Genomic DNA, 24521 nt, shown 5'->3' on the forward strand with positions numbered 1-24521 from the left:
CCCAGCAGAGTGGTAGAAATCAGCTGTTGTGAGCAGCAGCGGCAACAGTTTCTCAGCCAATCCTTCCATCCACCTTCCAGTCGGGGTAATTACAAATGGCTCAATGAGGTAATGCACAGGGACTGCTGGGTTCTTACAGCCACTCAATAAAATTCCCTTCTTCCCCACCCTTCCGACAGGCATCCCTCTCACTCAGACTTCTTAGGCTGCAATTCTGAGCAGCAGCAAGGTCCAGTCCACTGGTCCTATGGCAGAGAGGCCACAACCCTTCCCCTCCATCTCTGTGGGCCGCTGCTGGCATCTACTGCCGTTTCTCTTGCCTTCCTCCACCCTAGATTCTGACAGCAGACCAAGAAAGCCTTTATTCTGCCTCACGTCCCCAGAACGATCATTACGCAGGATAACTACGAGGACTGACTTTAGACAAAGAAAGGAGTTTGGACCCATGTTAAGTAGAAAAAAACAATCAAAAGAGAACACTGTGCATGTGAAATGATGACAACTACATGGATAAAGACTAGAAGGGTCCATGATATAAGAACAGTCAATGTGATGGGGGAGCGAGCTGTTTGTGTAGATCTGTGTGGGAACAAAACATGTGCCCCCCCCCCCTTGAGAGCATACAACAAATGAATAAATATGATAGTGCTTACCAAAATGACAAATGTGCATACCCTTGGATACTATGATTCTGCTTTTAGGTACATATTTTTCCTATGGAAATAATCTCACACTTTGTAAAGAGTATCTATCTATCTATCTATCTATCTATCTATCTATCTATCTATCTATCTATCTATCGAGTTAGCAGTATGTACAAAGATGTTTGTGGACTCATTGTAAGTGCAGAAAATTAAGATGATGGCCAACAACAGAGGGTAAAGTAAGTTTTGTTATGTTTTGTATGTTCTCATTATGTGATAATATTCAGCCTGCCAAAGGAATAAGATAGATATGCATGGGTAACTTAGAAATATACTTTTCATACATTGTTTAGGAAATGAACAAATTGCTGTATAATGTGGGTGAGATGACCACATTAGTATATATCTGTATGCAAATATATATACATATATATTTGTAACTTATATGTATGTTATGTGCAGAGAATGCTAAAAGAATATAAATCAATCTGTTACCAAGGATCAGCCTTTGGATCCTGCCAGTGGGAGAGATGGGATGAAGACAAAAGGGTAGGATTTCTAGTTGTTGCTTTATACAAATCAGACTGCTTTCTCTCTTTCTTTCTCTCTCCCTCCTTCCTTTCCCACTCTCTTCCCCTCACTTTCCTTTCTTCCTTCTGCCTTTCCTTTCTTCTGTTTCAAAGAGCATCAATTCTTTCATAACAATAAAACAAAATGAAGAAAACTCAGTAGTCATTCATCCAGCTCCTACTCCATCCCGCGATAAAGCGATAAATTTGTTATTTTAATTTCCTTATGCTTCCACGCATAATATTCAGGGAAGGGAAACATAAATTTAAGGATAAAAAGAATTGGAATTAAAATGTATTGAGTCTCTGCTTGTGCATTGAAACAAATTCTCAGCAGCTTGCTAAGGTGATATCAGGGGTGATATTCAAAATAGCTGAGAACTTCTAAGTCACAGGCACTCACTAGCCAGAAAAGAGGCCAGCCATAGTGCTGGAGTAGGATCCTAAAGCCACGGTGTTGCCGGACAGTGGAAAGTTCAGGAGCTCCCTTGGGTAGGCACTGTCTGCTGGCCAGACAGAGGAAGGCAGCGGGGCCTCCGGGCAGCAAGCTTCTTATGCACTGGCAGAGGAAGAATTTCAATACTTAGCAGAGGGAATGGCCGCATCAGTGTGTGTCAGCTGCTCGGTACACTACCCTTGAGACTTGGGACCTCGAGCAGTTGCCCTTTTGTAATGAAACTTTCTCCCCAGTCTCCAGGCTCTATTATTTTCAAGGCCACGCTGCAAGGCAGGTTGATAGAGCTCAAGTATGATGAGGAAATTTGAATTGAAAGGCAAACCCTAACTATGAAATGCGTGAGTGGGATTAGCCCTTGTCAGTTTAATTCTATGCAATCACTGTTATATGGACTGCCCAGCCTCTGAACACTTGCCCACTCTCAACAAGACTCATAATCATGCCCCGGTCACCCCATAAAAGACAGAACCTCGTGGTTCTTTCCCAAGCGTCCCCTGAGGCAACAAAGCACACATTTGGTCTGAGCTGCTGCTGTTAGATCTTCTGTAATCCGCCAGTGGAATCATCCTTCTTCTGTCCAAGCAAGGAAGGCCGAGCACTCAGGGGCCATGATGCTGCAGGAACAGCCCCTAGGATCCACCTGCGCCTAGACAGGGTGGCCAACATCCTGCCCGGAATCAAAACAGTGTGCGCTTTACTTTCTTCTTGCCTACACGTCTTCCTCTCCTGCCCTTGCTGGATCTGTGTGTGGCTAGGATACAGCCTTAAGCAAAGTACTTTGTTTTTACTGCAAATTATACTCTGGTTTAAAGCCCACTCAAAGGAACATCAAGAGAAAAATCGTTTTGGTCCGATGAAATCAGGTGAGATGAAGACACAGAGACACAGAGTGGCTAAGAGACTTGCCTGAGGCCATGCTGCCAGTGAACCCAAGGGCAGGATTAAAGTCCAAATATGCTCCTCTCCCCTCACCCCACCTGGCTGTCCCTTTTCTCATGTATCGACCACTCATTCTCTTTGGACAACTTCTGTGTTGTCCTTCTTAATGCTAGTGTTGAGATTTCAGAGCATAAGAGCCTGGCTTTGTTATTGATTGAAAAGAGTTCAGCTTGAAAGAAAACACAGGGGAGAAGTCATCGTTAAGCCACCGTGGCGGTAGGTCTGAAGGTGTGCAGGCTCCGGAGCATCTACCGGGGAGAGGAGGCCAGGAGTGCCCTCCCCCACTTCTTGGGAGTTAGCCTGTTGCACCCTCTCGCCCCAGCACAGCTCTGCCCCCTGTGCTGTTACCTGTCCCCATCTTTGAGTTGAACTCAGAGAGGGTTTTCAGGCAGCTGAAATGCACAGCACCTGAAATGACAAGACCGTGCTCACTTTAAGAAGCACAGGACCTAGAAGGCACCAACCCTCAATGACACAGGCCATCACCACAATGCTGTGTGGCCCATTCTGGGTGTGCATGACAGCTGTCGAGAACAAAGGTTTCTTCTGTCCCAGAGGCTGGGGCTTGGTGTCAGGGATTTGGGCTCCTACCTCAGCTCTGCCACAACTTTGCTGCATAGCACAGAGAGACTCAGGATCTATTCAAGCTTTCATTTCACTTTCCTACCTCTCCCCGCCAAGATTTATCTCCCAGGAGAATCCCTAAAATTTTCGTTAAGGGAAGAGATTTTGCTTTCCTCACTGGTTTTTTTAGAGTCTATCATGGTGTGTGCCATGGTGTAACCACTACGAAGACCCACAGTGTGAATAACAATAATGCCAATGTGTACAGAAGGTTTACTATGTACCAGACACTTTATGGGTTGTCTAATTTAAGCTTCCCAACCACACTACAAGGGAGAATACTGGGGTCATGCCTCTTTGATGTAAGAGGAGTACATGACTTGTCCAGGGTCAAAGATCTAGTATTCTTCATCACTATTATGTGTTGCCTTCCAGCTTGGGGAAGGCAGGAGGGAAGGAGGGAGGGAAGGAGGGAGGGAAGGAAGGAGGGAAGGAAGGAAGGGGGAGGGAAGGAAGGAAGGAAGGAAGGAAGGAAGGAAGGAAGGAAGGAAGGAAGGAAGGAAGGAAGGAAGGAAGGAAGGAAGGAAGGAAGGAAGGTAGGTAGGTAGGTAGGTCGGTCGGTCGGTCAAACAAAGTTATTGGCAGTGACCTGCCTTCCCCACCTGTCTCCCCACTTTGGAGATGTTTGCTATTCTCTATCCGAAGCTTGGCGGAAGGAATATGTGTATGGGTTGGAGGGGTCAGGACCAGAGAAGAGAATTTGCTTGTATTTGCAGCTTCACTGCTTCTCTCCTTGGTGGTCACTTATCTCACATCAATTCTCTTTCCTGGGTTTTCATCTTCAGCCAGTGGTCGCTCTCTTCTAAGTTCTGGTCTTTACCACTAATGGTTTCTGCCTTTTAGTTTCCAGAGTCCCTAGACTTGAGAACAGTGAGATAAACTGAAGCCTGGAACTGAGCAGTCTGGATTCGAATCAATGCTTTGATTTGTCTTGATTGACCAACTGACTGATTGTTCAGTTGTTTCAATTGCTCAGCCAACAGATATTTTCAGAGTGCCTACTGTCAGGTATCAGCTGCTGTGTTGGACACTGGTGAAATAAAGATAATGGGCACTGTTATTGCTCTCAGTGATCTCCAAGTCCAGTCTAGGAAACAGACAGGGAACCTGATTATTACTATACAGTGTGTAAGTGGTGAGCTCAAAGTAATCACAACCAGCTTTCGGAGCTGGCAGACGGAGGGGACCACTTGTCTTAGCCAGGTTGAGCATGATGCTGATACAGAAAATGCTCAGGGGCTAGGAAAACTCCCCCAGTACTTGTCATTTGTCATTGGATACCCACAGCAGAGCTATGGCATAGGCAGGCCGGCTGTGAAGAAGCCCATTTTCTATATAAGAAAAGTGAGGCTGAATGAGTTATGCTGCAAAAGCCCAAATATAAACATGCAGGCAGATGGTTTATGCCTTATCTAAGTGATTTTCTACTTAGATAAAAGAAGCGTGATGCTCTGGCCTGATGGTGCTCCCAAATGTACTTCCTTACTCTCTCAAGGCCGTCTTTCTCGTGCGACTCTCCCCGGGCAGTCTCCACGACAGAGGCACTGCGCTACGCACTGCCCAGATGTGAAGAGATGAAACAAATGCAGACTGTCCTTGCTGTGAGATGGGAAATCACATGAAAAAGATAAGTAGCAATCAAGAAGGGAAACAACTAGAGATACTGCCGATAAACCAGCCATTCAAAAATGGCAGAGCATATGGACATGGTGGACAAAGGGAATTTACCAGACATCCCAGAGCCGTCACCAGCCTGCGGTGGCTGGGACTCGGGGGACAGCTGAAGAGGGACACTGTAGCTGGATTTAGGAGAGTGTCAGAAGCCCAGCTAAGACTGAAGGTCTGAGGTTTACAAATACAGCTCTCCGGGGTTCAACGCCTACCATGTGCCAGGCCCTGGGTTAGGCATTTTACACACACTTTATTTTCATATCTAATCCTTCTAGTAACCCTTCAGTAAGGAAACTGAAGCTGAGAGGGTTAAATTCCCATTTTTCCAAGGTCACACTGCAAGTAAACGAGGCAAGATTTGGATCCAGGTCCAGGTGACACCAAAACAAACCTTCGCTCTCATCTACTGTGCCATCCTGACCCCTCCCTGACTTTCTAGGCTTCACAAAAGTCTCCCATTTCTAGGAAGCCCCCAGTGTTCCTGTTTGCCCACTTAGCATCATGGAAAGGTGGGCCTGAGAACAGACCCTTCGGAGTAGAGGAGAAGAATGCAGAACCAGAGCGCCAGGGCAGGACCAAGCAATGAGGTTCCTCTAGGCTCACAAAAGGAGCGGTCAGTGACTGAACTGGGATCTCCAGGCGAATCCTTTAACCCGTCATTATCACCTGCTTCACAAAGACAGTGAAGAGAAAAAGCCCAACTTCTGCAGCATTTATCTGAAGGAAAATAGGCATATTCCACCTATACCCAAGCTGGAGCCATAGACACTTAATAAAGACAATTATAAACACACCCTGTGCTTATGTGCAAGTAATCAATTGTTCCCAAACAGGACAAAGGAAATGGGTCTTTGCAACAACATATGTGGAAAAGAATGTGAGGTATTAGTCATCAAAAAATCCACGCTGAGCCAGCAATAACTGCAAAAAAACAAATGTGATCTCAAGCTGCGTCAACAGATGCCTAACAGCTGGGAAGAGGGCGGTCCAAGTCCCATTTTGCTCAGCACTGGAGTGTCCCCACCTTGGCGAGGAAGACTGTCAGCTCAGGGGTTATGCTCCCGCATGGGAAAAATTAGGATCTCCGTTCAGAGGACAGGGACCAGGATGGTAAAGTGTCTGAAAAATATTTCACATGAGACTAGCCCAAGAAACCGGGGTTGTTTATTGAGGTTGATTTCCAGAATTTACAGGGTGTCTCTTATTTCCGTCATCAAATTTCCCGAGAGCTGTCTGGGAGAAAGAAGATCAGATCACTTTGTTTGTGGGCATGAAGAACTAGGGACACAGATTTCAACTCAGTAAAAGGAAAAAAACAAAAAAACAAAAAAAAAACATCTAATAGTAATGTCTGGAAATGGGATGGGCTCTTTCCTGAGTAGTGAGAAGGATGTCAAGGGAGGTAATCAAGAGACACCGGAGAGGGGCTGGGCTGCATACCCTCTGAGTCCTCCCAAAACACCAATTTCAGGAACCCTGGCACTTCTTTCTTCTCCCATCACTACCAAAGGACCGGAGAAGACAAACTCTGCTAACCGGGCAGAGAGGGTGGCCATGAAGCCAAAGTGGCTTATCTCGGAAGACACGGCCTGTGTCCCCCACTTCCCAGCCCCTGCGCCTCTCCCCATCTTCCCGAAGTGCCCCTGGCAGAGGGGACGCGACGAGAAGGACTCACCTTTCTTCTCGAAGTTCGCCTTCTCTTCCCCTGGCCGCCCCAGGCTGTCCAGGGCGTGGGCCACCTGGCTGCCGAACTCGTCGTCGCGGGAGGCGTGGTTGGGCCGCCGGGGGGGCTCCTCGTCCTCCTCGCAGTCGTAGTCATCCAGGATGGGGGTCTCCCGGATGGGCACTCCGATGACGGAGTTGTGGGCTTGCAGCCGGGAGGAGCGGAAGCTCTCCCGGGCCTGGGGCCCCAGCAGCACGGACGGGATGTAGTGGATCTCGTGGGTGGCTTCCGTGCTCGCGCTCTTCTGGGGGACGCGGCGGCGCTTCTGCCAGCGCCGCTGGGCATAGAGCGCCACGGTGAACACCAGCAGCAGCAGCAGCAGCGCGATGAGGCCGCCCTGGAGCGGGAAGCAAGAAGGACAAAGAAATGGGCCACCGGCCTTTGCACCTGAGTGGCAGAAGAGATTTTCCTGCCCGCCGCCCTCAGCCCAGACCCCTAAATTTGACTCATAGAGCCTTAGGAACCACCAGCCACGGCTTTAACGCTAGAGAGACACTGTTTCCAAACAGGGCTCTGCAACTTTGGGAAAACCGCTCGACTTCTCTGAGCCTTGCCTGTCATGGGTCTGAAGGACGAGTATGAACCCCTGCTCTTCCTTCTTCACAAGGTCGCCGTGAGGAGCGAATGAGACGGACGGTGGTCATGTCAGAGCAACCCAGACTGCTCAGCACTGGGAAGAGCCAGGGCTGTGGCTTCACACGGGCAAGTGTCAGAATCCAGACCCTCCCTCCCCACCCGCTAAGCGACCCCTGAACAGTCGCTGACGCTCTCTCAGCCCGGCCTCCCCACCTCTAGAATGAGTTCACTGAGGGTTCAACACAATGCTTCTTATATCCTGCTACGACTGTAAGATGGCATTACTAAGTCAAACATAATTTCTGCACGGTCTATATTTTCTTCATGTCTAGGAACACTAGTTTTTCCATCTCTGATTCTCAACAAGAGATCTGGGACACAGTAGGTGCTTAAAAAAAATGAAGAAAGAAGAAAAAAGAAAAAGAGAAAGAAAGGAAAGGAAAGGAAAGGAAAGGAAAGGAAAGGAAAGGAAAGGAAAGGAAAGGAAAGGAAAGGAAAGGAAAGGAAAGGAAAGGAAAGGAAAGGAAAGGAAAGGAAAGGAAAGGAAAGGAAAGGAAAGGAAGAAAGGAAAGGGAAGGAAAAAGGAAAGGAAAGGAGAAAGGAAAAGAAAGGAGAAAGGAGAGGAAAGGAAAGGAGAAAGGAAAGGAGAAAGGAAAGGAAAGGAGAAAGGAAAGAAGGAAAGGAAAGGAAAGGAAAGGAAAGGAAAGGAAAGGAAAGGAAAGGAAAGGAAAGGAAAGGAAAGGAAAGGAAAGGAAAGGAAAGGAAAGGAAAGGAAAGGGGAAAGGAAAGGGAAGGGAAGGGAAGGGAAGGGAAGGGAAGGGAAGGGAAGGGAAGGGAAGGGAAGGGAAGGGAAGGGAAGGGAAGGAAAGGAAAGGAAAAAGTAAAGGAAGAAAATGCACTGTTCTAGGGCTCCTTCAATCAGAAGATTAAGGTAAACCAAAGTTTATTTTTCTTTAATACATCCAACTCCTGAATGTTCGAGTCTATGTATCATATGTGAATATGAAATAAGCTAATAAATATCTTACATGATATGAGACTCATGAAACACCCTGGTCTGTGAGATCCTTAAGGACCAGGGCATTTGCAAAACACGCCTGTGTCCCCCACAACACCCGCCGAGGGCTTGAACTGGACGACCTGCATTCTGCTGGCCTCCCCTCAGTCCCTCTGTGCCGGAACCCTCTGTGGTGGGAAGGCCCCGTCAGTTATTGTGCTTCCCGTTTGGGAGACTGGAGGGCACTCTGTCGAGTCCCTGCCACGTAATCCCCGAAGTTGAGAAGGACGACCCTTGTTAGGTACGGGCCACAAGTCACGAGACTCAGAAACTCAGGCAGTGCGTAACTGAGCAAGATCTGAGCCTCGTTTCTTGTGTGTCTATTCTGTTTGGTTTTTTACTTTAAAGTCTATGATGAGAAATCAGGAAGACAGAGAGACTAGAAAAGGAGAGTGAAGACAGGAAAGGGCTGGGAGAAACACTATAAATACCGTGGTGTTCCTCTCTGTACCTCTCCATAAACACCGTGGTGTTCCTCTCTGTACCATTTTTACTTAACGCTGCTCTATTTAATCTGCAAGACAAGCCTATGTGATAGAGATTATAGTTTGTGCTCTAAAAATGAGGACAAGGTGGTTCAGAGAAGTTAAGTCACTTGCTTGAAGTCGCACAGCCAGGATTTAATCCCAGGTCCAGCTGGGTTCGAAAGGCCAGAAGACGCTGGCGCTGCGGCTGGACCCCAGCTCTCCACTGCTTGGCCAGTGGTCACTGGATAGAAACGTGGACACAGCATCCAGGATTCTCACCGACCAAAGGCAGGGTGAGGGAGAGGGAAACGGGGACAGATGGTGAGGGCACATAAAGGGGGCAAGCTGAGAAGAGAAAAGAATTTCAAACCCTTGATTCAAAGGGCACATCTTGGGACTGCTTTTCAGAGAAGCTTTTTATCCTGGCCCGCTGCCCCCATGCCTTCGGGGAGCCTCCTCGTCTGACCCAGCCCTCTCTCTTCCCACCTTTGCATGTTTCTTTCGCTGTGAAGCTCAGACCTTGCCTGGTTCTACACCCCTTCCCCCCTAGCCCCCTCTGCCCACCCCAGTTATGGTTGTCGGACACTGGGGTCAGATCCCAGCCCCAACGCTGACCTAGGAAATGCAAGGGCTGACCAACCCATCCACCTGCAGCTACTACTGCCCCTCCTTCTCCCCCTGCATCCCCACAACCCCTCCCTTGGATCCCCTGTAGTCCTGCATCCGCTCATAAATCCACTCTGGGAGCCCCTGGAAGGCAGGAAGCCGCACCCTTTGCCTCAGGAGCTTTGCAGCAGTGCCTGGCACAGCGGCTAAGAGCTGGTGTTAGACTCACCTGGTTTCTGTCCAAGATCTGCTAGTTAGAGACTGCATGACCTTGACTAAGTCGCTTTATCTTTCAGAGCCTTGGTTTTCTCAGGGTTAAACAAGGACAATATGCATAATGCCACCGCACTGGGTCATTGTGAGGGCTATGTAAGGTGCTTGCAGGGTACTTAGTACAGTGTGGGCACAGGTCACCGTTCACAGATTGTTAGCTATTATCATGGTCAACAGCATTCAGCAAGCACATATATAGTGCTGAATAAATAAAGGAGTGAATGAATGAATGACTTGAACTTCTGTCCCTGAATGCCCATTCTGCATGGGTTTGGGTCTCCACACCTTTCTCATTCTGGACCAGGTCTCTTGACCTGGCAGGATCAAGTACTTGATATATGCTTGGCACACATACAACTGTCCTTTTCCTACACGGAGTTAGAAACCGAGGCACAGAGACAGCAGGTCATGCACTCCTGGTAATGCCGCTGACATTCAAACTCACTTCAGCATGACTTTAAAACTGTACCCAGGGTGGAGCAGGGACAGAAGCAGGAAGGCCTCATCAGTCCCTGCCAGGTCTCTCTTCGGCCTCATCAAATGACCTAGGCAATCTCAGGTACAGGAAACTTCCAGAAGGTGGCAGAGGGACCCCCTGGCTTTGGGAGGCACTAAGGGCTCCCTTAGCTTACTAATCCACTTATCCTTCAGCCCATGGCCTCGTCATCTGATATGAGCCCAGGCCAGTGGCTCTGACCCTCTCTTTAGGGTGCAGGCTCCTTGTCCTCACCCCACAGCATATCCTGATATCAGTGCCCATGTGGCTTCTGTTACAGACTGGAGCTTCATCGTAAGAACTCAGCCAAAGCAGAATTCCAGTACCCGGGGGCTCACTGTGCCACTGCCTACTGAACAGACCTCCCCAGGCTGGGGTTCTGAGGGCTCAGGGGCCTCATCTGTGACTTAGTAATGGCGTGGATGATGTTACAAGTATCATTCTGGCCAGCCCTACCTTCCCAGTCTCTGAATAAGCAGTAGAGTGCATGCAATTGGGGACAATCTCAGAGCACGCAGGAAAAGGGTTCCAAATTCAGGTTTCCTCACTGCGTGACCTTGGGCTGTCCCCTACAGACCCTTAGCTTATCACTCATCTATAAATTGGATGTGGCCAATACTTGCAACAGAACGTCACATAGGAGCAGCAAGGAGTGGGGGCAGTAACACAGTTAAAATCTAAGGCTGCCACACATCTGCTGGGCCATCGTGGACAAGGGACTTAATTTCTCACAATCACGATGTGATCATCTGGAAAACTGGGTGCAAAAGTTCCTTCTAGAGGGAGGTGAGATATGGGACACTTCGCTCAGCGCCTGACACATGGCAAACCTATACTACAAGAGAATTCCCATTCGTGGTAGCCGCAGAGTTATTGTGCAAATGTGATTTGAAAACAGCTGCAATACTCCTTGCAAACTGAAAAGTGCTGTGCACAAGCAAAGGAGCTCAGAGAACCCTTTGGCCACCTCTGTCCTAGTGGGACATTGCACCCAAAGCAAGCAGATGAGTGAGTCAGAACCAAAGAGAAACCGCAGTCTGGGTCCACCTGCAGCGGTGTAGGCTGCGTACTGGCCCATGCCCACAGACTTACACTCCCGCCTCTTCACCGCTTCCCACCCAGAGGCAAGCAAACACAAGGGCAGGGGCAATCGATCCGTGGCCGAGCAGGGCCAGAGCGTCCAGCCTCTGAGTACACACGAGGAGCAAACACAAGCGCTGGAAAAAACGCTGCAAGACAAGAGGGGAGCCCAGGAGGGAGGAAACGACCTAAGGCAAAGGCTGTGAATTTTTAGAAAGCAAGCGAAGAAGAGGCCGAGCCTCCAGGGGCAGCACACGGAGGCCCTGCTGACCCAGTGCCAAATCCGATTTGGGCTGTGCTCACTCTAGGGCGGCCCTAGACAAACGAGGTTGAAGAACCGGCTGCAAGTTCCAGAAATAAAAATGCCAGTCTACTAGTTATGGGTTTGTTTCTGTGAGGTTGTAAGCTGGACAGGTCTGGGGTGATTTGTTTTACCGTCTCCTTACAAGTCTGAGAATCTCACTAAGCTGTCAGGCAGAAAGTGGAGAAGAGATGAGAGAAGGAAAGTGTGTCCCCATCCCTTCTGGAACCTTCCATACTCGAAGTCTCTCTAGGTAGGATCAGCCCGCTCCTCTTTGCTCTAATAATGAAAGTGAGTCTCAGATTCCCCAGCGGGGCCAGGCAGGGGTGAGGGTGGGAGGTGTCAGGGCAGAGCACTGCGATGGGGACACGGAGAGTCTGGGGACATGACGGCCAGCGTGTGCAGCCTGCTTCCCGGCTTGCTGCTGGCTGTGACAAGCTGGTTGCAATGCTTTACCTCCTTGGGCTGCAATAGGCTCTCTTTAAAATGAGGCTGATTGTTCACAAAGTGAAGAATTATGCTAGGGATTAAAGGAGACAATAAAAGGTCTGCACAAAGGATCTGGCACCACGAAGGTCAACAAATGCCAGCTTCGTTCCTGCAGCATCCCTACTGTTCTATCCCAAACCAAACCCTTTCACCCCACTGCACCCCTTGCTTCAAACCCTTTTCTGGCTCCCCAGGGCCCTTAGAATTAAGTCCAGACTCCTGGAAGCCAAGGCCCTTCATGACTGAGTACCTGTCTCCTTTGCATTCCTCAGCTCAGCAGACCTCTTCCGTCCTCCCTGTCCTGTGGCCACCCTGAGTGGTTTGCGTCCCCGACATTCCCTCTTCTGCCTTCACTGTCCCCACAGCCTGGAGCACTCCTCACTCACAACACCTGGAATCTCAGCAGTGGCCTTTTTGGCAATAGGGTGGTTTTGTTTTTTTTTTTTTTGAGACAGAGTTTCACTCTGTTGCCTGGGCTAGAGAGTGCCGTGGTGTCAGCCTAGCTCACAGCTAGGCTGTGAACTTCTGGGCTCAAGCGATCCTTCTGCCTCAGCCTCCCGAGTAGCTGGGACTACAGGCACGCACCACCATGCCTGGCTAATTTTTTCTATATATTTTTAGTTATCCAATTAATTTCATTCTATTTTTAGTAGAGACGGGGTCTTACTCTTGCTCAGGCTAGTTTTGAACTCCTCACCTTGAGCGATCCACCCGCCTCGGCCTCCCAGAGTGCTAGGATTACAGGCGTGCAATAGGGTCTTTACAGAGGTAATTCATTAAGATGACGTCACCCTGGACTAGGGTGGGCGGTAAATCCAACGACTGATGTCCTTATAAGAAGAAGAGAGGATACCGAGACCCACATGCAGAGAGGGTCATGTGGAGATGGAGACAGAGCCCCACAGGAGTGATGCAGCTACAAGCCAAGCTATGCCAGTGCTCTCTGGCAGCCACCAGAAGCCAGCAGAGAGGCACGGGACAGATTCTCTCTCAGGGCCTCCAGAAGGAGAAAACCTTGCTGACATCTTAATTTTGGACTTCTGGCCTCTTGAACTGTGGGAGAATAAATTTATTATGTTTGAAGCCACCCAGTTAGTGGTAATTTGTTGTGGCAGCTTCAGCAAACGAATGCACTCCCCTTCACCTGCCCACCTCCATTCGCCTGGCCGTCGTGGCTTGGAGATCACTTCCCCCGGGAGCATCTTTGCCTCTTCCGGTTGGGGTGAGGCTGTCCTCTCTTCTCCCCTGGCTCTACGTGGTTAGCAGTTCTCTAGCTGTGTTACTGGGAGCCGGTCACCTGCCTGGTCATTTTCCCACTGTAGTTCCTGAGTTGCCACTCACCTCTACTATTGATCCAGCCTTAGATGCAGAGTTTGGCCAAGGGAAGGTACTTAATAAACACCCAGAGGCTTAAAATCTTGAACACACTTGCCAGCAAAATGCAAACACAGGTCACAGTATTAGCTCTGACCCCAGCATCCGCAGGGCACCCTGGCCAACCTGGTAGGGCCCCTCTGCCACTCTGCCTTGATTTCGAGGCTGGCGCCTGCCGCTGGTTTGCTTACATACACAATAGCAAAAACAGAAAAGTACACAGAGAGATAAAAAAGAAAAAGCACCCCCAAACCACCCCACTGAGAGAGACTTCTGAAAAGTCAAAACTTTGAACGCTGTTCAGCCTGGCCTTATTTTAATCTATTTTCCATGTTAAAATATCGAGGAGCAAAAAGAAGGAGCCAGAGAAAGAAAAGAAAGGGATAATGTGAAAAATGCTTCATTTGACAATGTGTCATTCGGAAACTGATTACTTCTGTCTCCGGCCTTTTTAATATTCTCTCACTATGGCCAAGCCGCAAGGGGATTTGGTATTCTAAGGCTGGATTTATAATACTCTGTTCAGCAGTGATAAGAACACGGGCCTTTAATCCTCAGAGCTGTGAACATGCATATTCTCCCACATAATGTCCTTCTCTTCTCGACACTTGTTTCTGGTCCCTAGCAGCCATGATGCCACGATGGCTGGGGACTGTGACACACTGAGTGTTCTCTCAGCCACTCACCTATTGACAGAACTTAGAGGGAAGGGGGTTGGGGCTCCAAGTTCTCTGAGAAGTCTCCTTTCAGGCCTCCGTCTATGCTTCAGCTGGAAGAATTATTAGCAAACAGTCCAAATCTTTAGTGTTACAGATTTAAAAAAAACTAAGACTCAAAGACTGGAAGTGACTTGCCCAAGATCCCGCAACATCCTAAAATGAATCTGGATGCAGAATATGCAGCCAATACCCTTCAAAGCTGCTAAGAAAACATGTCAATCCTGAGCATTTAATCTATAAAATACCTTCCACAACTTTCTATTTCTCTCCACTCTATGACTGTCCAATATCCCAGTTTTCATTCACTTTCTGGTATGATCATGCCGAATGACCTCCCAGGCTTTATTCTCCAACTATCCTCAACTCATCTTCCCTACCATAGGTAAGGCACAGCTGGAAATAGGTCCCCTTCACACTGATTGTGTTGTGTGTCCTGCAGTTGACAGTTCAAGTTCTTGTCAATCAGGCATACACTTTTGTGCATAACTTAATCTCAAAGGTAGATAAGATACTCTTCTCAAAATGTATGCTTTGCTCATCCATGCAACCAACCTACCAAGCTCCTGCTATTATAGAGCAAGGATGGTGTAAAGCATCCAGCCACACTGGAAATCACTCTCCTGACCAATGTCCAGAGATTTTGCCCATGTAATTTCCTCTGTCTGGAATCTTGTCCTCATTCTTATTCCTCACCCCCATGTCTATATGTCCAGATATCACTCAGACCTCACTGCTAACTTCAGTGTAATTTCCTTTGCAAACTCTACTGGGTTCTTCTCCTCTTCAGGCTCAGCCAAAAGGAATGTCTTTATCCTCTGCATTTTCACGGTGCTTCATCGTTACCCTCACTTAAGGAGTTTTAGCATTGTCTACCTTGTGTTAGAGTTGTTGATGCTCTTTACTTAGCTCTCCTATGAATTTGATTATTATACTCATTATAGAGATGAAAAATGGAGGCTCAGAAAACAAACTTGCTTTAGACAATGCCTGTAGACAGCATGTATGAGATAAGTCCTCCTAGCGGGAATAGCTTCCAATAACCTGTATACTCACTCTCTCGGGAACTGGGAATGCCCACTAGGCCTTGGGGAGCAACTGGAGAATGAGATGATAACACAGGCCAGATCATATTGGAAAAGGTATGTATGATCATTCTTTAGGCATTGAGGATGCAGAAATATGGGGTTTTTGGTCTTTGTTTTCCCAAGCAATATGGTAGCAAAATTAGCTGCATACCTTGGAAAGATCACCTTGGCTATGAGGGAGATTGGAGACATAGGGACCATTGCAGTAGCTTCTAACAATAGTCTAGGATGGTGGTCCTCAACTGGGGGTGATTTTGCCCCCCAGGAGACATTTGATAATGGGGGCATTTTTGATTGTCACAAGTTGGGGAAGACTGCTACTGGCATGTAGTATTTAGAGACCAGGGAATCTCCAAACATCCCACGTGCACAGGATAGCCATATACAACAAAGAATGAACTGGCCCCAAACGTCAACAGTGTAGATACTGAGGATCCCTCATCTAAGAGAGAGATATGAGACCTGGAACTGGGGCAGTTAAGGTGGTCAGTCAGCTAATGGGGTAGATTTAAGACAGACACAATGGGATAGGAAGACTTGTGTCTAATTGGCAGGGAAGGGGAGGTGCAAAATGACACAGAAGTCTGGATTCTGTCACCAGATTACAGAGGAACCTATCCATGTGTTGTTTTTTTCTTGGGTAATCTCCTAGAAGGTTATGCAAGATCTGAGAATACAATCAAATGAAGAGATATGCTTGCATGTGTGAATAATTAGAAGATAAATGCACTGCACATAAGGATTTATACATACATGTGTGTACATATATATGTATTTATTCACATCTGTAAAAGTATACTCACACCATCTTCTTATGTCTATAGTTAGCTATATTTATCTATATCTCTGCCTCTAGACAGATATAGGGTGACCTATTTAAGGAGTCTCATTATAGAAAATGAAATGTATTTTTCTTTTAAACAAGTCATCTACTTATCATGTATCTATTAGAGACAGTATTTTACTTCTCAAGATAATGCCAAGGGAATAAAGTAAAAACACAGCGGTTCCTTGGAACGTGTTAACCCCCTACCCACCACCCTTCCAGATCAACCTTCCTTAATCATTAGATAAGATCATAACAGGGGCCAAATCCTGGGAGATCATTCTGAATTCTACAGAAATTTAAAAAGGGGAAAGCTAACGAACACTTGAACACCTGTGTTTGCCCATGACTCAGACAGACATAGGTTTGAACACTACCTTTCAGTTTTGTCTTTGAGTAAGTCACTCGAGTTTCTTCAGTTTTCTCATCTGTAAACTAGGTTACTAATGCCTAAGTGAGAGTTTGGGGAAGATTATATGAGATTGCACCATACAATACTTTAGCATAATGGCTTATAAGTAGCAGATCTCAAGAAATATTTGCATTATTATCATGGTTTCCTAAAAAATGAGATATAAAGGACTGGAGAAGCCTCTATTTCCCCTCTGCACAGTTTCCAAGCTGGTATTCTCTGCACAGTTTCCAAGCTGCATTCTACCTATAAGTTACAAATCATGTGACCTTGACTATGTCTCTTCCTCTCTTTGGGGTGAATAGGTAGGATTGGATGGTTTCTAAGTCATTCCAGCTCTAATATTCTAGGAAATTGGAATGGCAAAGGCAGACTTGAAAGGGTTTTTGAAGAGATGAAATGCATATATTCTTCAGACATCCTGCCTGGCATTACAGGTGCAGATGCATATATTAAACCGGTTAACCATCCTGTATCCCTCACACCATTTCATGCTTCTGTGCTTTTACTTGTGCTCCCTCTACCTGAAATGCCCGTCCCTTGGTTCTTTGTCTAGACAGTTCCTTTAAGCCCCAGTTCTTGGGTCATGAGTTTGTCTGACACCTGCTTTTGCACGCTGGGTTAAATACCCACTGGGCCAGGCCCCACAGTGACTCCTGCTTCATCTGCCAGAGAAGGCAGCAAGTTGCAACGCAGTTTGACAACCCCACCATCACCCTGGTGTCCCTTAAGGGTGTTCTTAATCATCTCTGTCTTCCCAGGACCTAACTTGGGGTCTGTCACTGAGGAGGCCTCATTACATATTTATTGTATTTCTACACTGAGAGGCAATAAATGGAAGGGCAGGGTTTTATTTATTTCTGGGTGAATTCAAATGGTACATGGCACATAGTAGTAGATCCTCAATTGCTTGTTGAAAGATTGAACTCATCATAAATGCCTCTCTAAGGATAGGTGGCCAAAATATACCTACATTTGTCTGGCAATCCTCCATCTGTATATAGGGGAGAGTTGAAGGTAATTCATAAGAGCCATTTAACACAAATCAGTATCCTAGTCCATGTTCTCAGGTGGCCTCTCAAATTCTGTCTAAAATCTCACACTGAAGGATGCATGAATAGAGAGGGTGAAGAAAAACATCTTTAAGAGCATTGAGATTTTTCCTATACTTTGAGTCATGAAGATAAACAGATGACCCCATGTGACCAGAGAAGAGCTTTGCCCTCATTCACTGATTTACTTATTCACCACCTTAAGAACATTTCTGAGAGCAGGCAGACGCAAATTCCATCTTTTACACTGCTACCCACCAGTGATAGAACCTTGGAAAATTGTCTCTGTGATGCTCAGTTTTCACAGCTCTAACATGGGAATCATACCATTCACCAAAATGGCTATTGTGAGGATTAGATAAGATGGCATAATATAAAATATGTCATGCAGCCCTTGATCTATAGAAAACAGTCAATATACATGGTAGTCATGGGCTTAACTGTCACTATTATTGCTGTTACATCCTGACCCTGTGCTAAACCTTCTGCCTGGATTTGGGAATACAAAGATAGGCCTTCAAAGAACTCAAAGTCGGTTTGGGGAAATAGGTAAATAAGCAGATAACTATCAAAATGCACAGTTCAATAAGCTCTATGCAAGAGGGAAATACAGTAAAAACAAAGAATTTCTCACAACTTATGAGTCTAAAACATCAAAGAAGTAGGAATAAAAAAGACATGTTTATAATTCTAATTATAGTCCAGTTCAAAGATGTAGGGGAGATGCCTATTCAATCAAGTATACTCACACCCAAAATAGGATGGGGAGACTGGCTAACCAACTAGACAGCACAGTGGTTGATGGTGCAGGCTCTGAAGTTGATGGCCCTGGATTTAAGTACCTGCATTGTCATTTACTGGCCATGGAGTCTTCGGTAGCTCATTGCATTTTTCTGAGCCTCAGTTTTTACCTCTGAAAGTTGAGGGCAGCAGTCTTTACAGACTCTAAGTCAAATGGACCTAACAGACATTGTGGGGACATTCTACCCCAAAACTATCAAATACTCATTCTTCTCAGCAGCACATGGGACATTCTCCAAGACTGATCATCTCTTAGGCCACAAAACAGGCCTCAACAAATTCAAAAAATTTAGATCATATCATGCATCTTCTCAGACCACAGTGGCATAAAGCTAGAAATCAATCAAAGAGAAATACTCAAGCCTTCACAAACTCGTGGAGATTAAACAACCTGATGCTGAACAATTATTGGGTCAATAATGAAATTAACATGGAAATCAAAAGATTCTTTGAACTGAATGACAAAGGAACACAAGCTATCAAAATCTATGGGACTCAGCAAAAGCATTCATCAGGGGAAAATTAATTCATAACCTTAAATGCCTACATCACAAAGACAGAAAGATCACAAATTAACAACCTCATGTCAAATCTCAAAGAACTAGAAAAGGAAGAGCAAACCAAACCCAAAGCCAGTAGAAGAAAAGAAACAACAAAGGTCACAGCGGAACTAAATGAAGTGGAAAATAAAAAAAATAATATAGAAGATCAATGAAACAAAAAGTTGGTTATTTGAAAAGATAAAGAAAATTGACAGACTGCTTGATACTAACTAGGAATAGAAGAGAAAGGACTCAAATAAGCACAATCAGAAATGAGAGACCACAGAAAATACAAAACATCATTCATGAATATTATGAAAATCTCTACAGACATAAACTAGAAAATGTAAACAAAATGCACAAATTCCCAGAAATGCACCACCTCCCAAGACTCAATCAGGAAGAAACAGAATTCCAGAAAACACCAATAACAAACAAGGATATCCAAACAGTGATAAAAAAAATCTTCCAACAAAAAAAGTCCCAGACCAGATGGATTCACAGCCAAATTCTACCGGAATTACAAAGAAGAGCTGGTACCCATACCACAGAAATTATTCCATAACATAGAAAAGGAGGGATTTCTCCCCAACTCATTCTATGAAGCCAGTATCACCTTGATACCAAAGCCAGAAAAGGACACATCAAAAAAAAGAAAGGTCGGGGCGCGGCGGCTCACGCCTGTAATCCTAGCTCTCTGGGAGCCCTAGGCGGGTGGATCGTTTGAGTTCAGGAGTTCAAAACCAACCTGAGCAAGAGCGAGACCCCATCTCTACTATAAATAGAAAGAAATTAATTGGCCAACTAATATATATACAAAAAAATTAGCTGGGCATGGTGGTGCATGCCTGCAGTCCCAGCTACTTGGGAGGCTGAGGCAGTAGGATCGCTGAGCCCAGGAGTTTGAGGTTGCTGTGAGCTAGGCTGACACCACAGCACTCACTCTAGCCTGGGCAACAAAGTGAGACTCTGTCTCAAAAAAAAAAAAAAAAAAAAAAAAAAGCTACACACTGATATACCTTATCAATATAGACTCAAAAATCATCAACAAAGTACTAGCAAACCAAATTCAGCAGCATATAAAAACAACAAACAAACAAAAAAAACCTCACCATGACCAAGTGGGCTTCATCCTAGGGATGCAAGGATGGTTCAACATACATAAATAAATAAATGTGATTCACCACATAAAGCAAAAACAAAGACCACATAACTATCTCAATAGATGCCAAACAAGCATTTGACAAAATTCAGCACACTTTCATGATAAAAACCCTCAACAAACTAGGTAATGTAAGGATACAACTCAAAATTATAGAAGACATATATGACAAACCCACAGCCAACATCATGCTAAATAGGGAAAAGTTGAAAACATTACCCCTAAGAACTGGAACAAGATAAGGGTGCCCACTGTCACCATTTCTATTCAACACAGTGCTAGAAATCCTAGCCAGAGCAATCAGGCAAGAGAAAGAAATAAATGGTATCCAAATTGAGAAAGAGGAGGTCAAACTATTGCTCTTCATTGACAACATGATCTTGTATGTAGAAAACTTCAAAGCTTCCACCAAGAGACTCCTGGAATTGATAAATAAATTCAGCAAAGTCTCAAGATACAAAATCAATATATTTAAAGCAGTCTTTACTGAATGAGACTATTGTGAGAATTCAATGAGTGAACACACATAAGGAATCCAACATGGTAACTAGAAGACAGCCGATGCTCACTATATGATGGTTTAAAAAATTCTGGCAGAGAAAAGACAAACTGAGAAAGAAATCAGAAAACTTAAGTCCCAGTCCTAGCCTTGCCCCCTTATAAACTAAAGAAGTTTGCAGGTCCTCACATAGGTATTTTTTAAACAAGGTGGCCACATTCTTAACTTCACTTAACAGATAAAGAAAGTGAGCCTCCAAGAGGTGATTTTACACAAGGTTGCAAAGTCAGTAAGTGGCAGGACACACATGTGGCTCTAGAGTCCAAATTCTAGCTGCTGCATATTGCTGCAACAATCTCAAAACTTTCAGTATGTCCAGAGAGTTGGCAGTGTGTGATGCCTGCATCTTTTGCACTATGATCATTCTCCAGGAATGTGTTTTAGACTCACAGGGCCCATGTGAGATCCCCAACCTTAAAACACTGTGCCAACAACAGAGCCTTCTGAGGTCAGAAAGAGGAAGCCTGGTTAATACTTAATACATGTAAATTAAGTTTCATGTGGGCAGAGAGCTTCCAAAGGCAACTGATCATGCAAGTCAGCCTGATGCTGGCTTCTTTAGAAATCATGGGTGGGGAAGGGGAGTCTCATGTAGGGGTGGGGCAGGGGCTACTGATCTGCCACTAAGACACAGTCCCAGCAGTGAGGGCTTCCCTTTGCACCTCCCCTAGAATCGTTCCTTCACCTTTGTCTCCATCACAGGATCTCTGTTTTCCTTGCTTTAACTTTCTTTATTTCATTTTCCTCTTCCTGCCATTGTACTACATATGAATGTGTTAACTTTATTTATAGCCCTAACACAATGGAACTTCCATAAGGTGGGGCCTTTGTTTGTTACTCTACCTTCAGTACCAAGAACAGCACATCGTGCTTGGTTGATGCTTAAGAATTATTTTCTTGGATGAGTGGATGGAAGGATGGATGGAAAATGCCTCCCAAAGTGGTTTGGTAGACCCTTAGGTGCAAGAACTGAGTATGAATAATTTCTGAGTCCTGTCCTCACCTATAGCCCAGGACTGAAAGCCTGGAAGATATTTAGTAAATAAAGAAAACAGTACTGTTAGCCCCCTCCTGGTAGGCAAGGAAAGGGTACTGGTTATATGGGTAATTAGGACACAAATGCGATAACTAGCTGTTTACTTTTCGCTACTGTTGGGGCAAAGAGGAAAAGTTGGTCTAAATCTCAAATTTGTTTAATTATGTGTAAATATTCAGGAGACACTGAGCCAGAAGTTAAAGGGTGAAGGGATGTCAGATCCAACTATCCATACACAATCACCTTCCACAGGAAACAAACTAATAGCTATGTCTGTTTGCTATTACTATTTCTATATCTGGATGGAAATAATCGGACTTTAAGTGAAAAGGGATACCCATTATGTAACTTCAAAAGCACTGGATTTGAGTTCAAATCCTGGCTGTCACTGATTAGCTGTATAGCCCTAGGCCAATCACTTTACTTCTGAGCTTTAAAATGATAAAAGTTGCCTTTTCCTCTTTATGAAAGGACCCCATCGAGAATCATATTTATGAAGGAACTATGCATGTTGCAGAGTGACGTATACCGACTGATGCTTAGTGAAGCAAGCATGACCAGAGAGAGAGAAGAATCCAAACACCACTGGTAACTGGAGCAGAGAGTAACTGAAGCCACAAAAAGAAAAGCTGCATGTCTGCAGGCTTTCTAGTATTTCTGATCCTTCCATCATCTATCCATAAACTTCTTCAAAACCTATCACAGGTCACACAATAGGGGTCTCTGTTTTGCTGCCATTTTCCAGCATTGGTGATAGAGCTGCCAATTGTCTAGAAGGCATATTGTGGTGGCCTCAGGATCTCCCCTACTGGGCCTGATCAGGAAAACCCCGGGAAAGTTGGTTACTAGGGGCAGAGAGTCAAGCGCAAGATGCCAAGCAATGCGAACAGAAAAGACAAAGGACTCAGTGGGAGGCTGGTTCATGCAATGACAGGAGAAGGAAGCAGAAGCTGGACAGAGTCCTTGATGCACCTACCAGGGAAGACCTGGTATGCTTTACCCTTTCCTCTTCATCTTCCTGCTTCATGTCTCCTGAGTATTTAAAAACACGACACTCACTATTTCTTGAGTATCCTAGTTACCAAGGACAATGGACAAGCCACCTACCAACTTACCCTTAATAACCTCTCTCACCACTAAGGTGCCTCCCACCCTTGCCAAAGGTCAGGAAGCCCAGGACACAGGATGCAGGGGAAGCTGGTAAGTCACGCTTTCTCTCCTGGTGCAGGGAACATCCCAACTGAAACACTGATAACCACTTTCCTCCCTCCAGCCCTACCATGAGTGCTGGACACCTCAAAATCTGTTCCCTGAGACTTTGCTTTCACACACTGGGCTGCTCCAAGGTAGATCTGCAGGTCCCACTCCCCACTTCCCCCACAAGGTTCTGCATCTTTCGCCTTCCAAGGCCCACCTTCACATCCAGCCCCACCTGGGCTCCCAGGACTGGACAGTTCCTTAGCACAAACCCAGGGTGAAATACAGTGAACCAAAGCTCCAGCAGGTTGTAACCTAAAGGGATCAGTGATATCTCTCTCAAACTGCCACCCAAGTAAACTTATCACTGGGGGTGGGGGTGGTTGGTTAACTGAGCCTGAGATTGGAAAGATGAGATCTCGGAGAGCCTAGCAAGTGTTTCAACAGCAGATGAATTATGATACACATGAACGTAATCCCACAGCTGGTAGATTAAATATCCATGTCATGGAGCCACTTCCTACCCATATTAGTGAGGGGGCCTGAGCTCACTCAGGAACAGCTAGCCTGGGATCCAGGCCCTTCAGAGCCCTGTGCATTTTAACTGTCCAGGAGGAACAGACCAACCTGGAATAGAGACTTCCTTAGATAGAGTTCTGATTTCTGAATCTTACAGTGATCCTAAACCTCCAAGGAAGCTGAGTGTGTTAATTTCTCAAGGCTTCCATAAAAATAATCAGAAACTAGGTGGCTTGAAATGATAGAAATTTATAGTTATAGCACAGGAGGCCAGATGTCTGAAATGAAGTTTCCAGCAGGGCCATGCTCCCTCCAAAGGCTCCAGGGGAGAGTCCTCCTCGACTTCTCCTAGCTGCTGGTGGTTCCTAGAATTCCTTGGCTTGTGGTGGTATCATCCCAATCTCTGTCTCCATCCTCACATCACCTTCTTCTCCTCTGTGTCTCTCTGTGTCCTCTGCTCTTCTTATAAGGACATCCGTCATTGGATTTAGGGCCCACCCTAAGTCCAGGATGATTTCATCTTAAAATTCTTAATTAATTACATCTGTAAATATCTTATTTGCAAATTAGACTGTATTCCGAGGGTCTGGGTAAATGTGAATTATGGGGGTACACTATTCAACCCACCATGCTGAGGAAGGATATCTAGGTCCATTGTTTAGATCTGAGAGTATCTAAGATAATCCACAGCAGGCAGACCAAGAAGATCAGCCAGTAAGGAAAAGGTCTGAGAGAGGATGGAAATAAGGCCTCTTTTCCCATCCCTGCATGGCTATGCTGAGGCAGGGGGAGTAGACATTGCATGCCTCAAAGGAAGGTACCATCAGGACTGATGAGGAGAAATTCCATGAAGATGGCTTTGGACTGAAAACAAAACAATACAAAAATACACAAAACCCTTTCTGGTGCAGCAAACTCGACTCAATTTTTAAGACACAGCTTGTGTATATTCTTCTTGACTCTCCTAGGTAGAGATGGGTATCCCCAAAGTTGCCTGATCATAAGAATCGCCTGGGCATGCCCATTAAAATTACTATTTCTGGGCTTTACCTAACCCTGCAGAATCTAATCCCCAGAAGACCTTGTCATCTAGTAGGTTTAGCAGTGCTGGCCCAGTGGTTAAAGCTCAGGTTGAAGTAGAGCAAGAAGGGCATTCAAATCCCATCTATGGCATTGTCCAAGTTTTTGATCACAGGTAGGTCAATTAATTCTTTGCATCTCATTCCTCCTGTTGTGCAGTGATGTTACCAGTAGCATCTACTTTA

At 45.7% G+C, this 24521-nt stretch overlaps 1 protein-coding gene across 3 annotated transcripts in view; it reads right to left on the minus strand.

The window, feature by feature from the left end:
• The window catches only part of ASTN2 (astrotactin 2), an 852746-nt gene that overhangs the window by 652871 nt on the left and 175354 nt on the right, over positions 1–24521 (minus strand). For all 3 annotated transcript variants that reach the window (XM_012768786.3, XM_012768785.2, XM_012768780.2), the window contains exon 3: positions 6580–6964. In XM_012768786.3, coding sequence (XP_012624240.1) covers positions 6580–6964 — 385 coding nt within the window. The remainder of the gene's footprint in view (positions 1–6579; positions 6965–24521) is intronic.

The sequence above is a fragment of the Microcebus murinus genome, chromosome 12, assembly GCF_040939455.1.
Source record: "Microcebus murinus isolate Inina chromosome 12, M.murinus_Inina_mat1.0, whole genome shotgun sequence".
NCBI lineage: Eukaryota > Metazoa > Chordata > Mammalia > Primates > Cheirogaleidae > Microcebus > Microcebus murinus.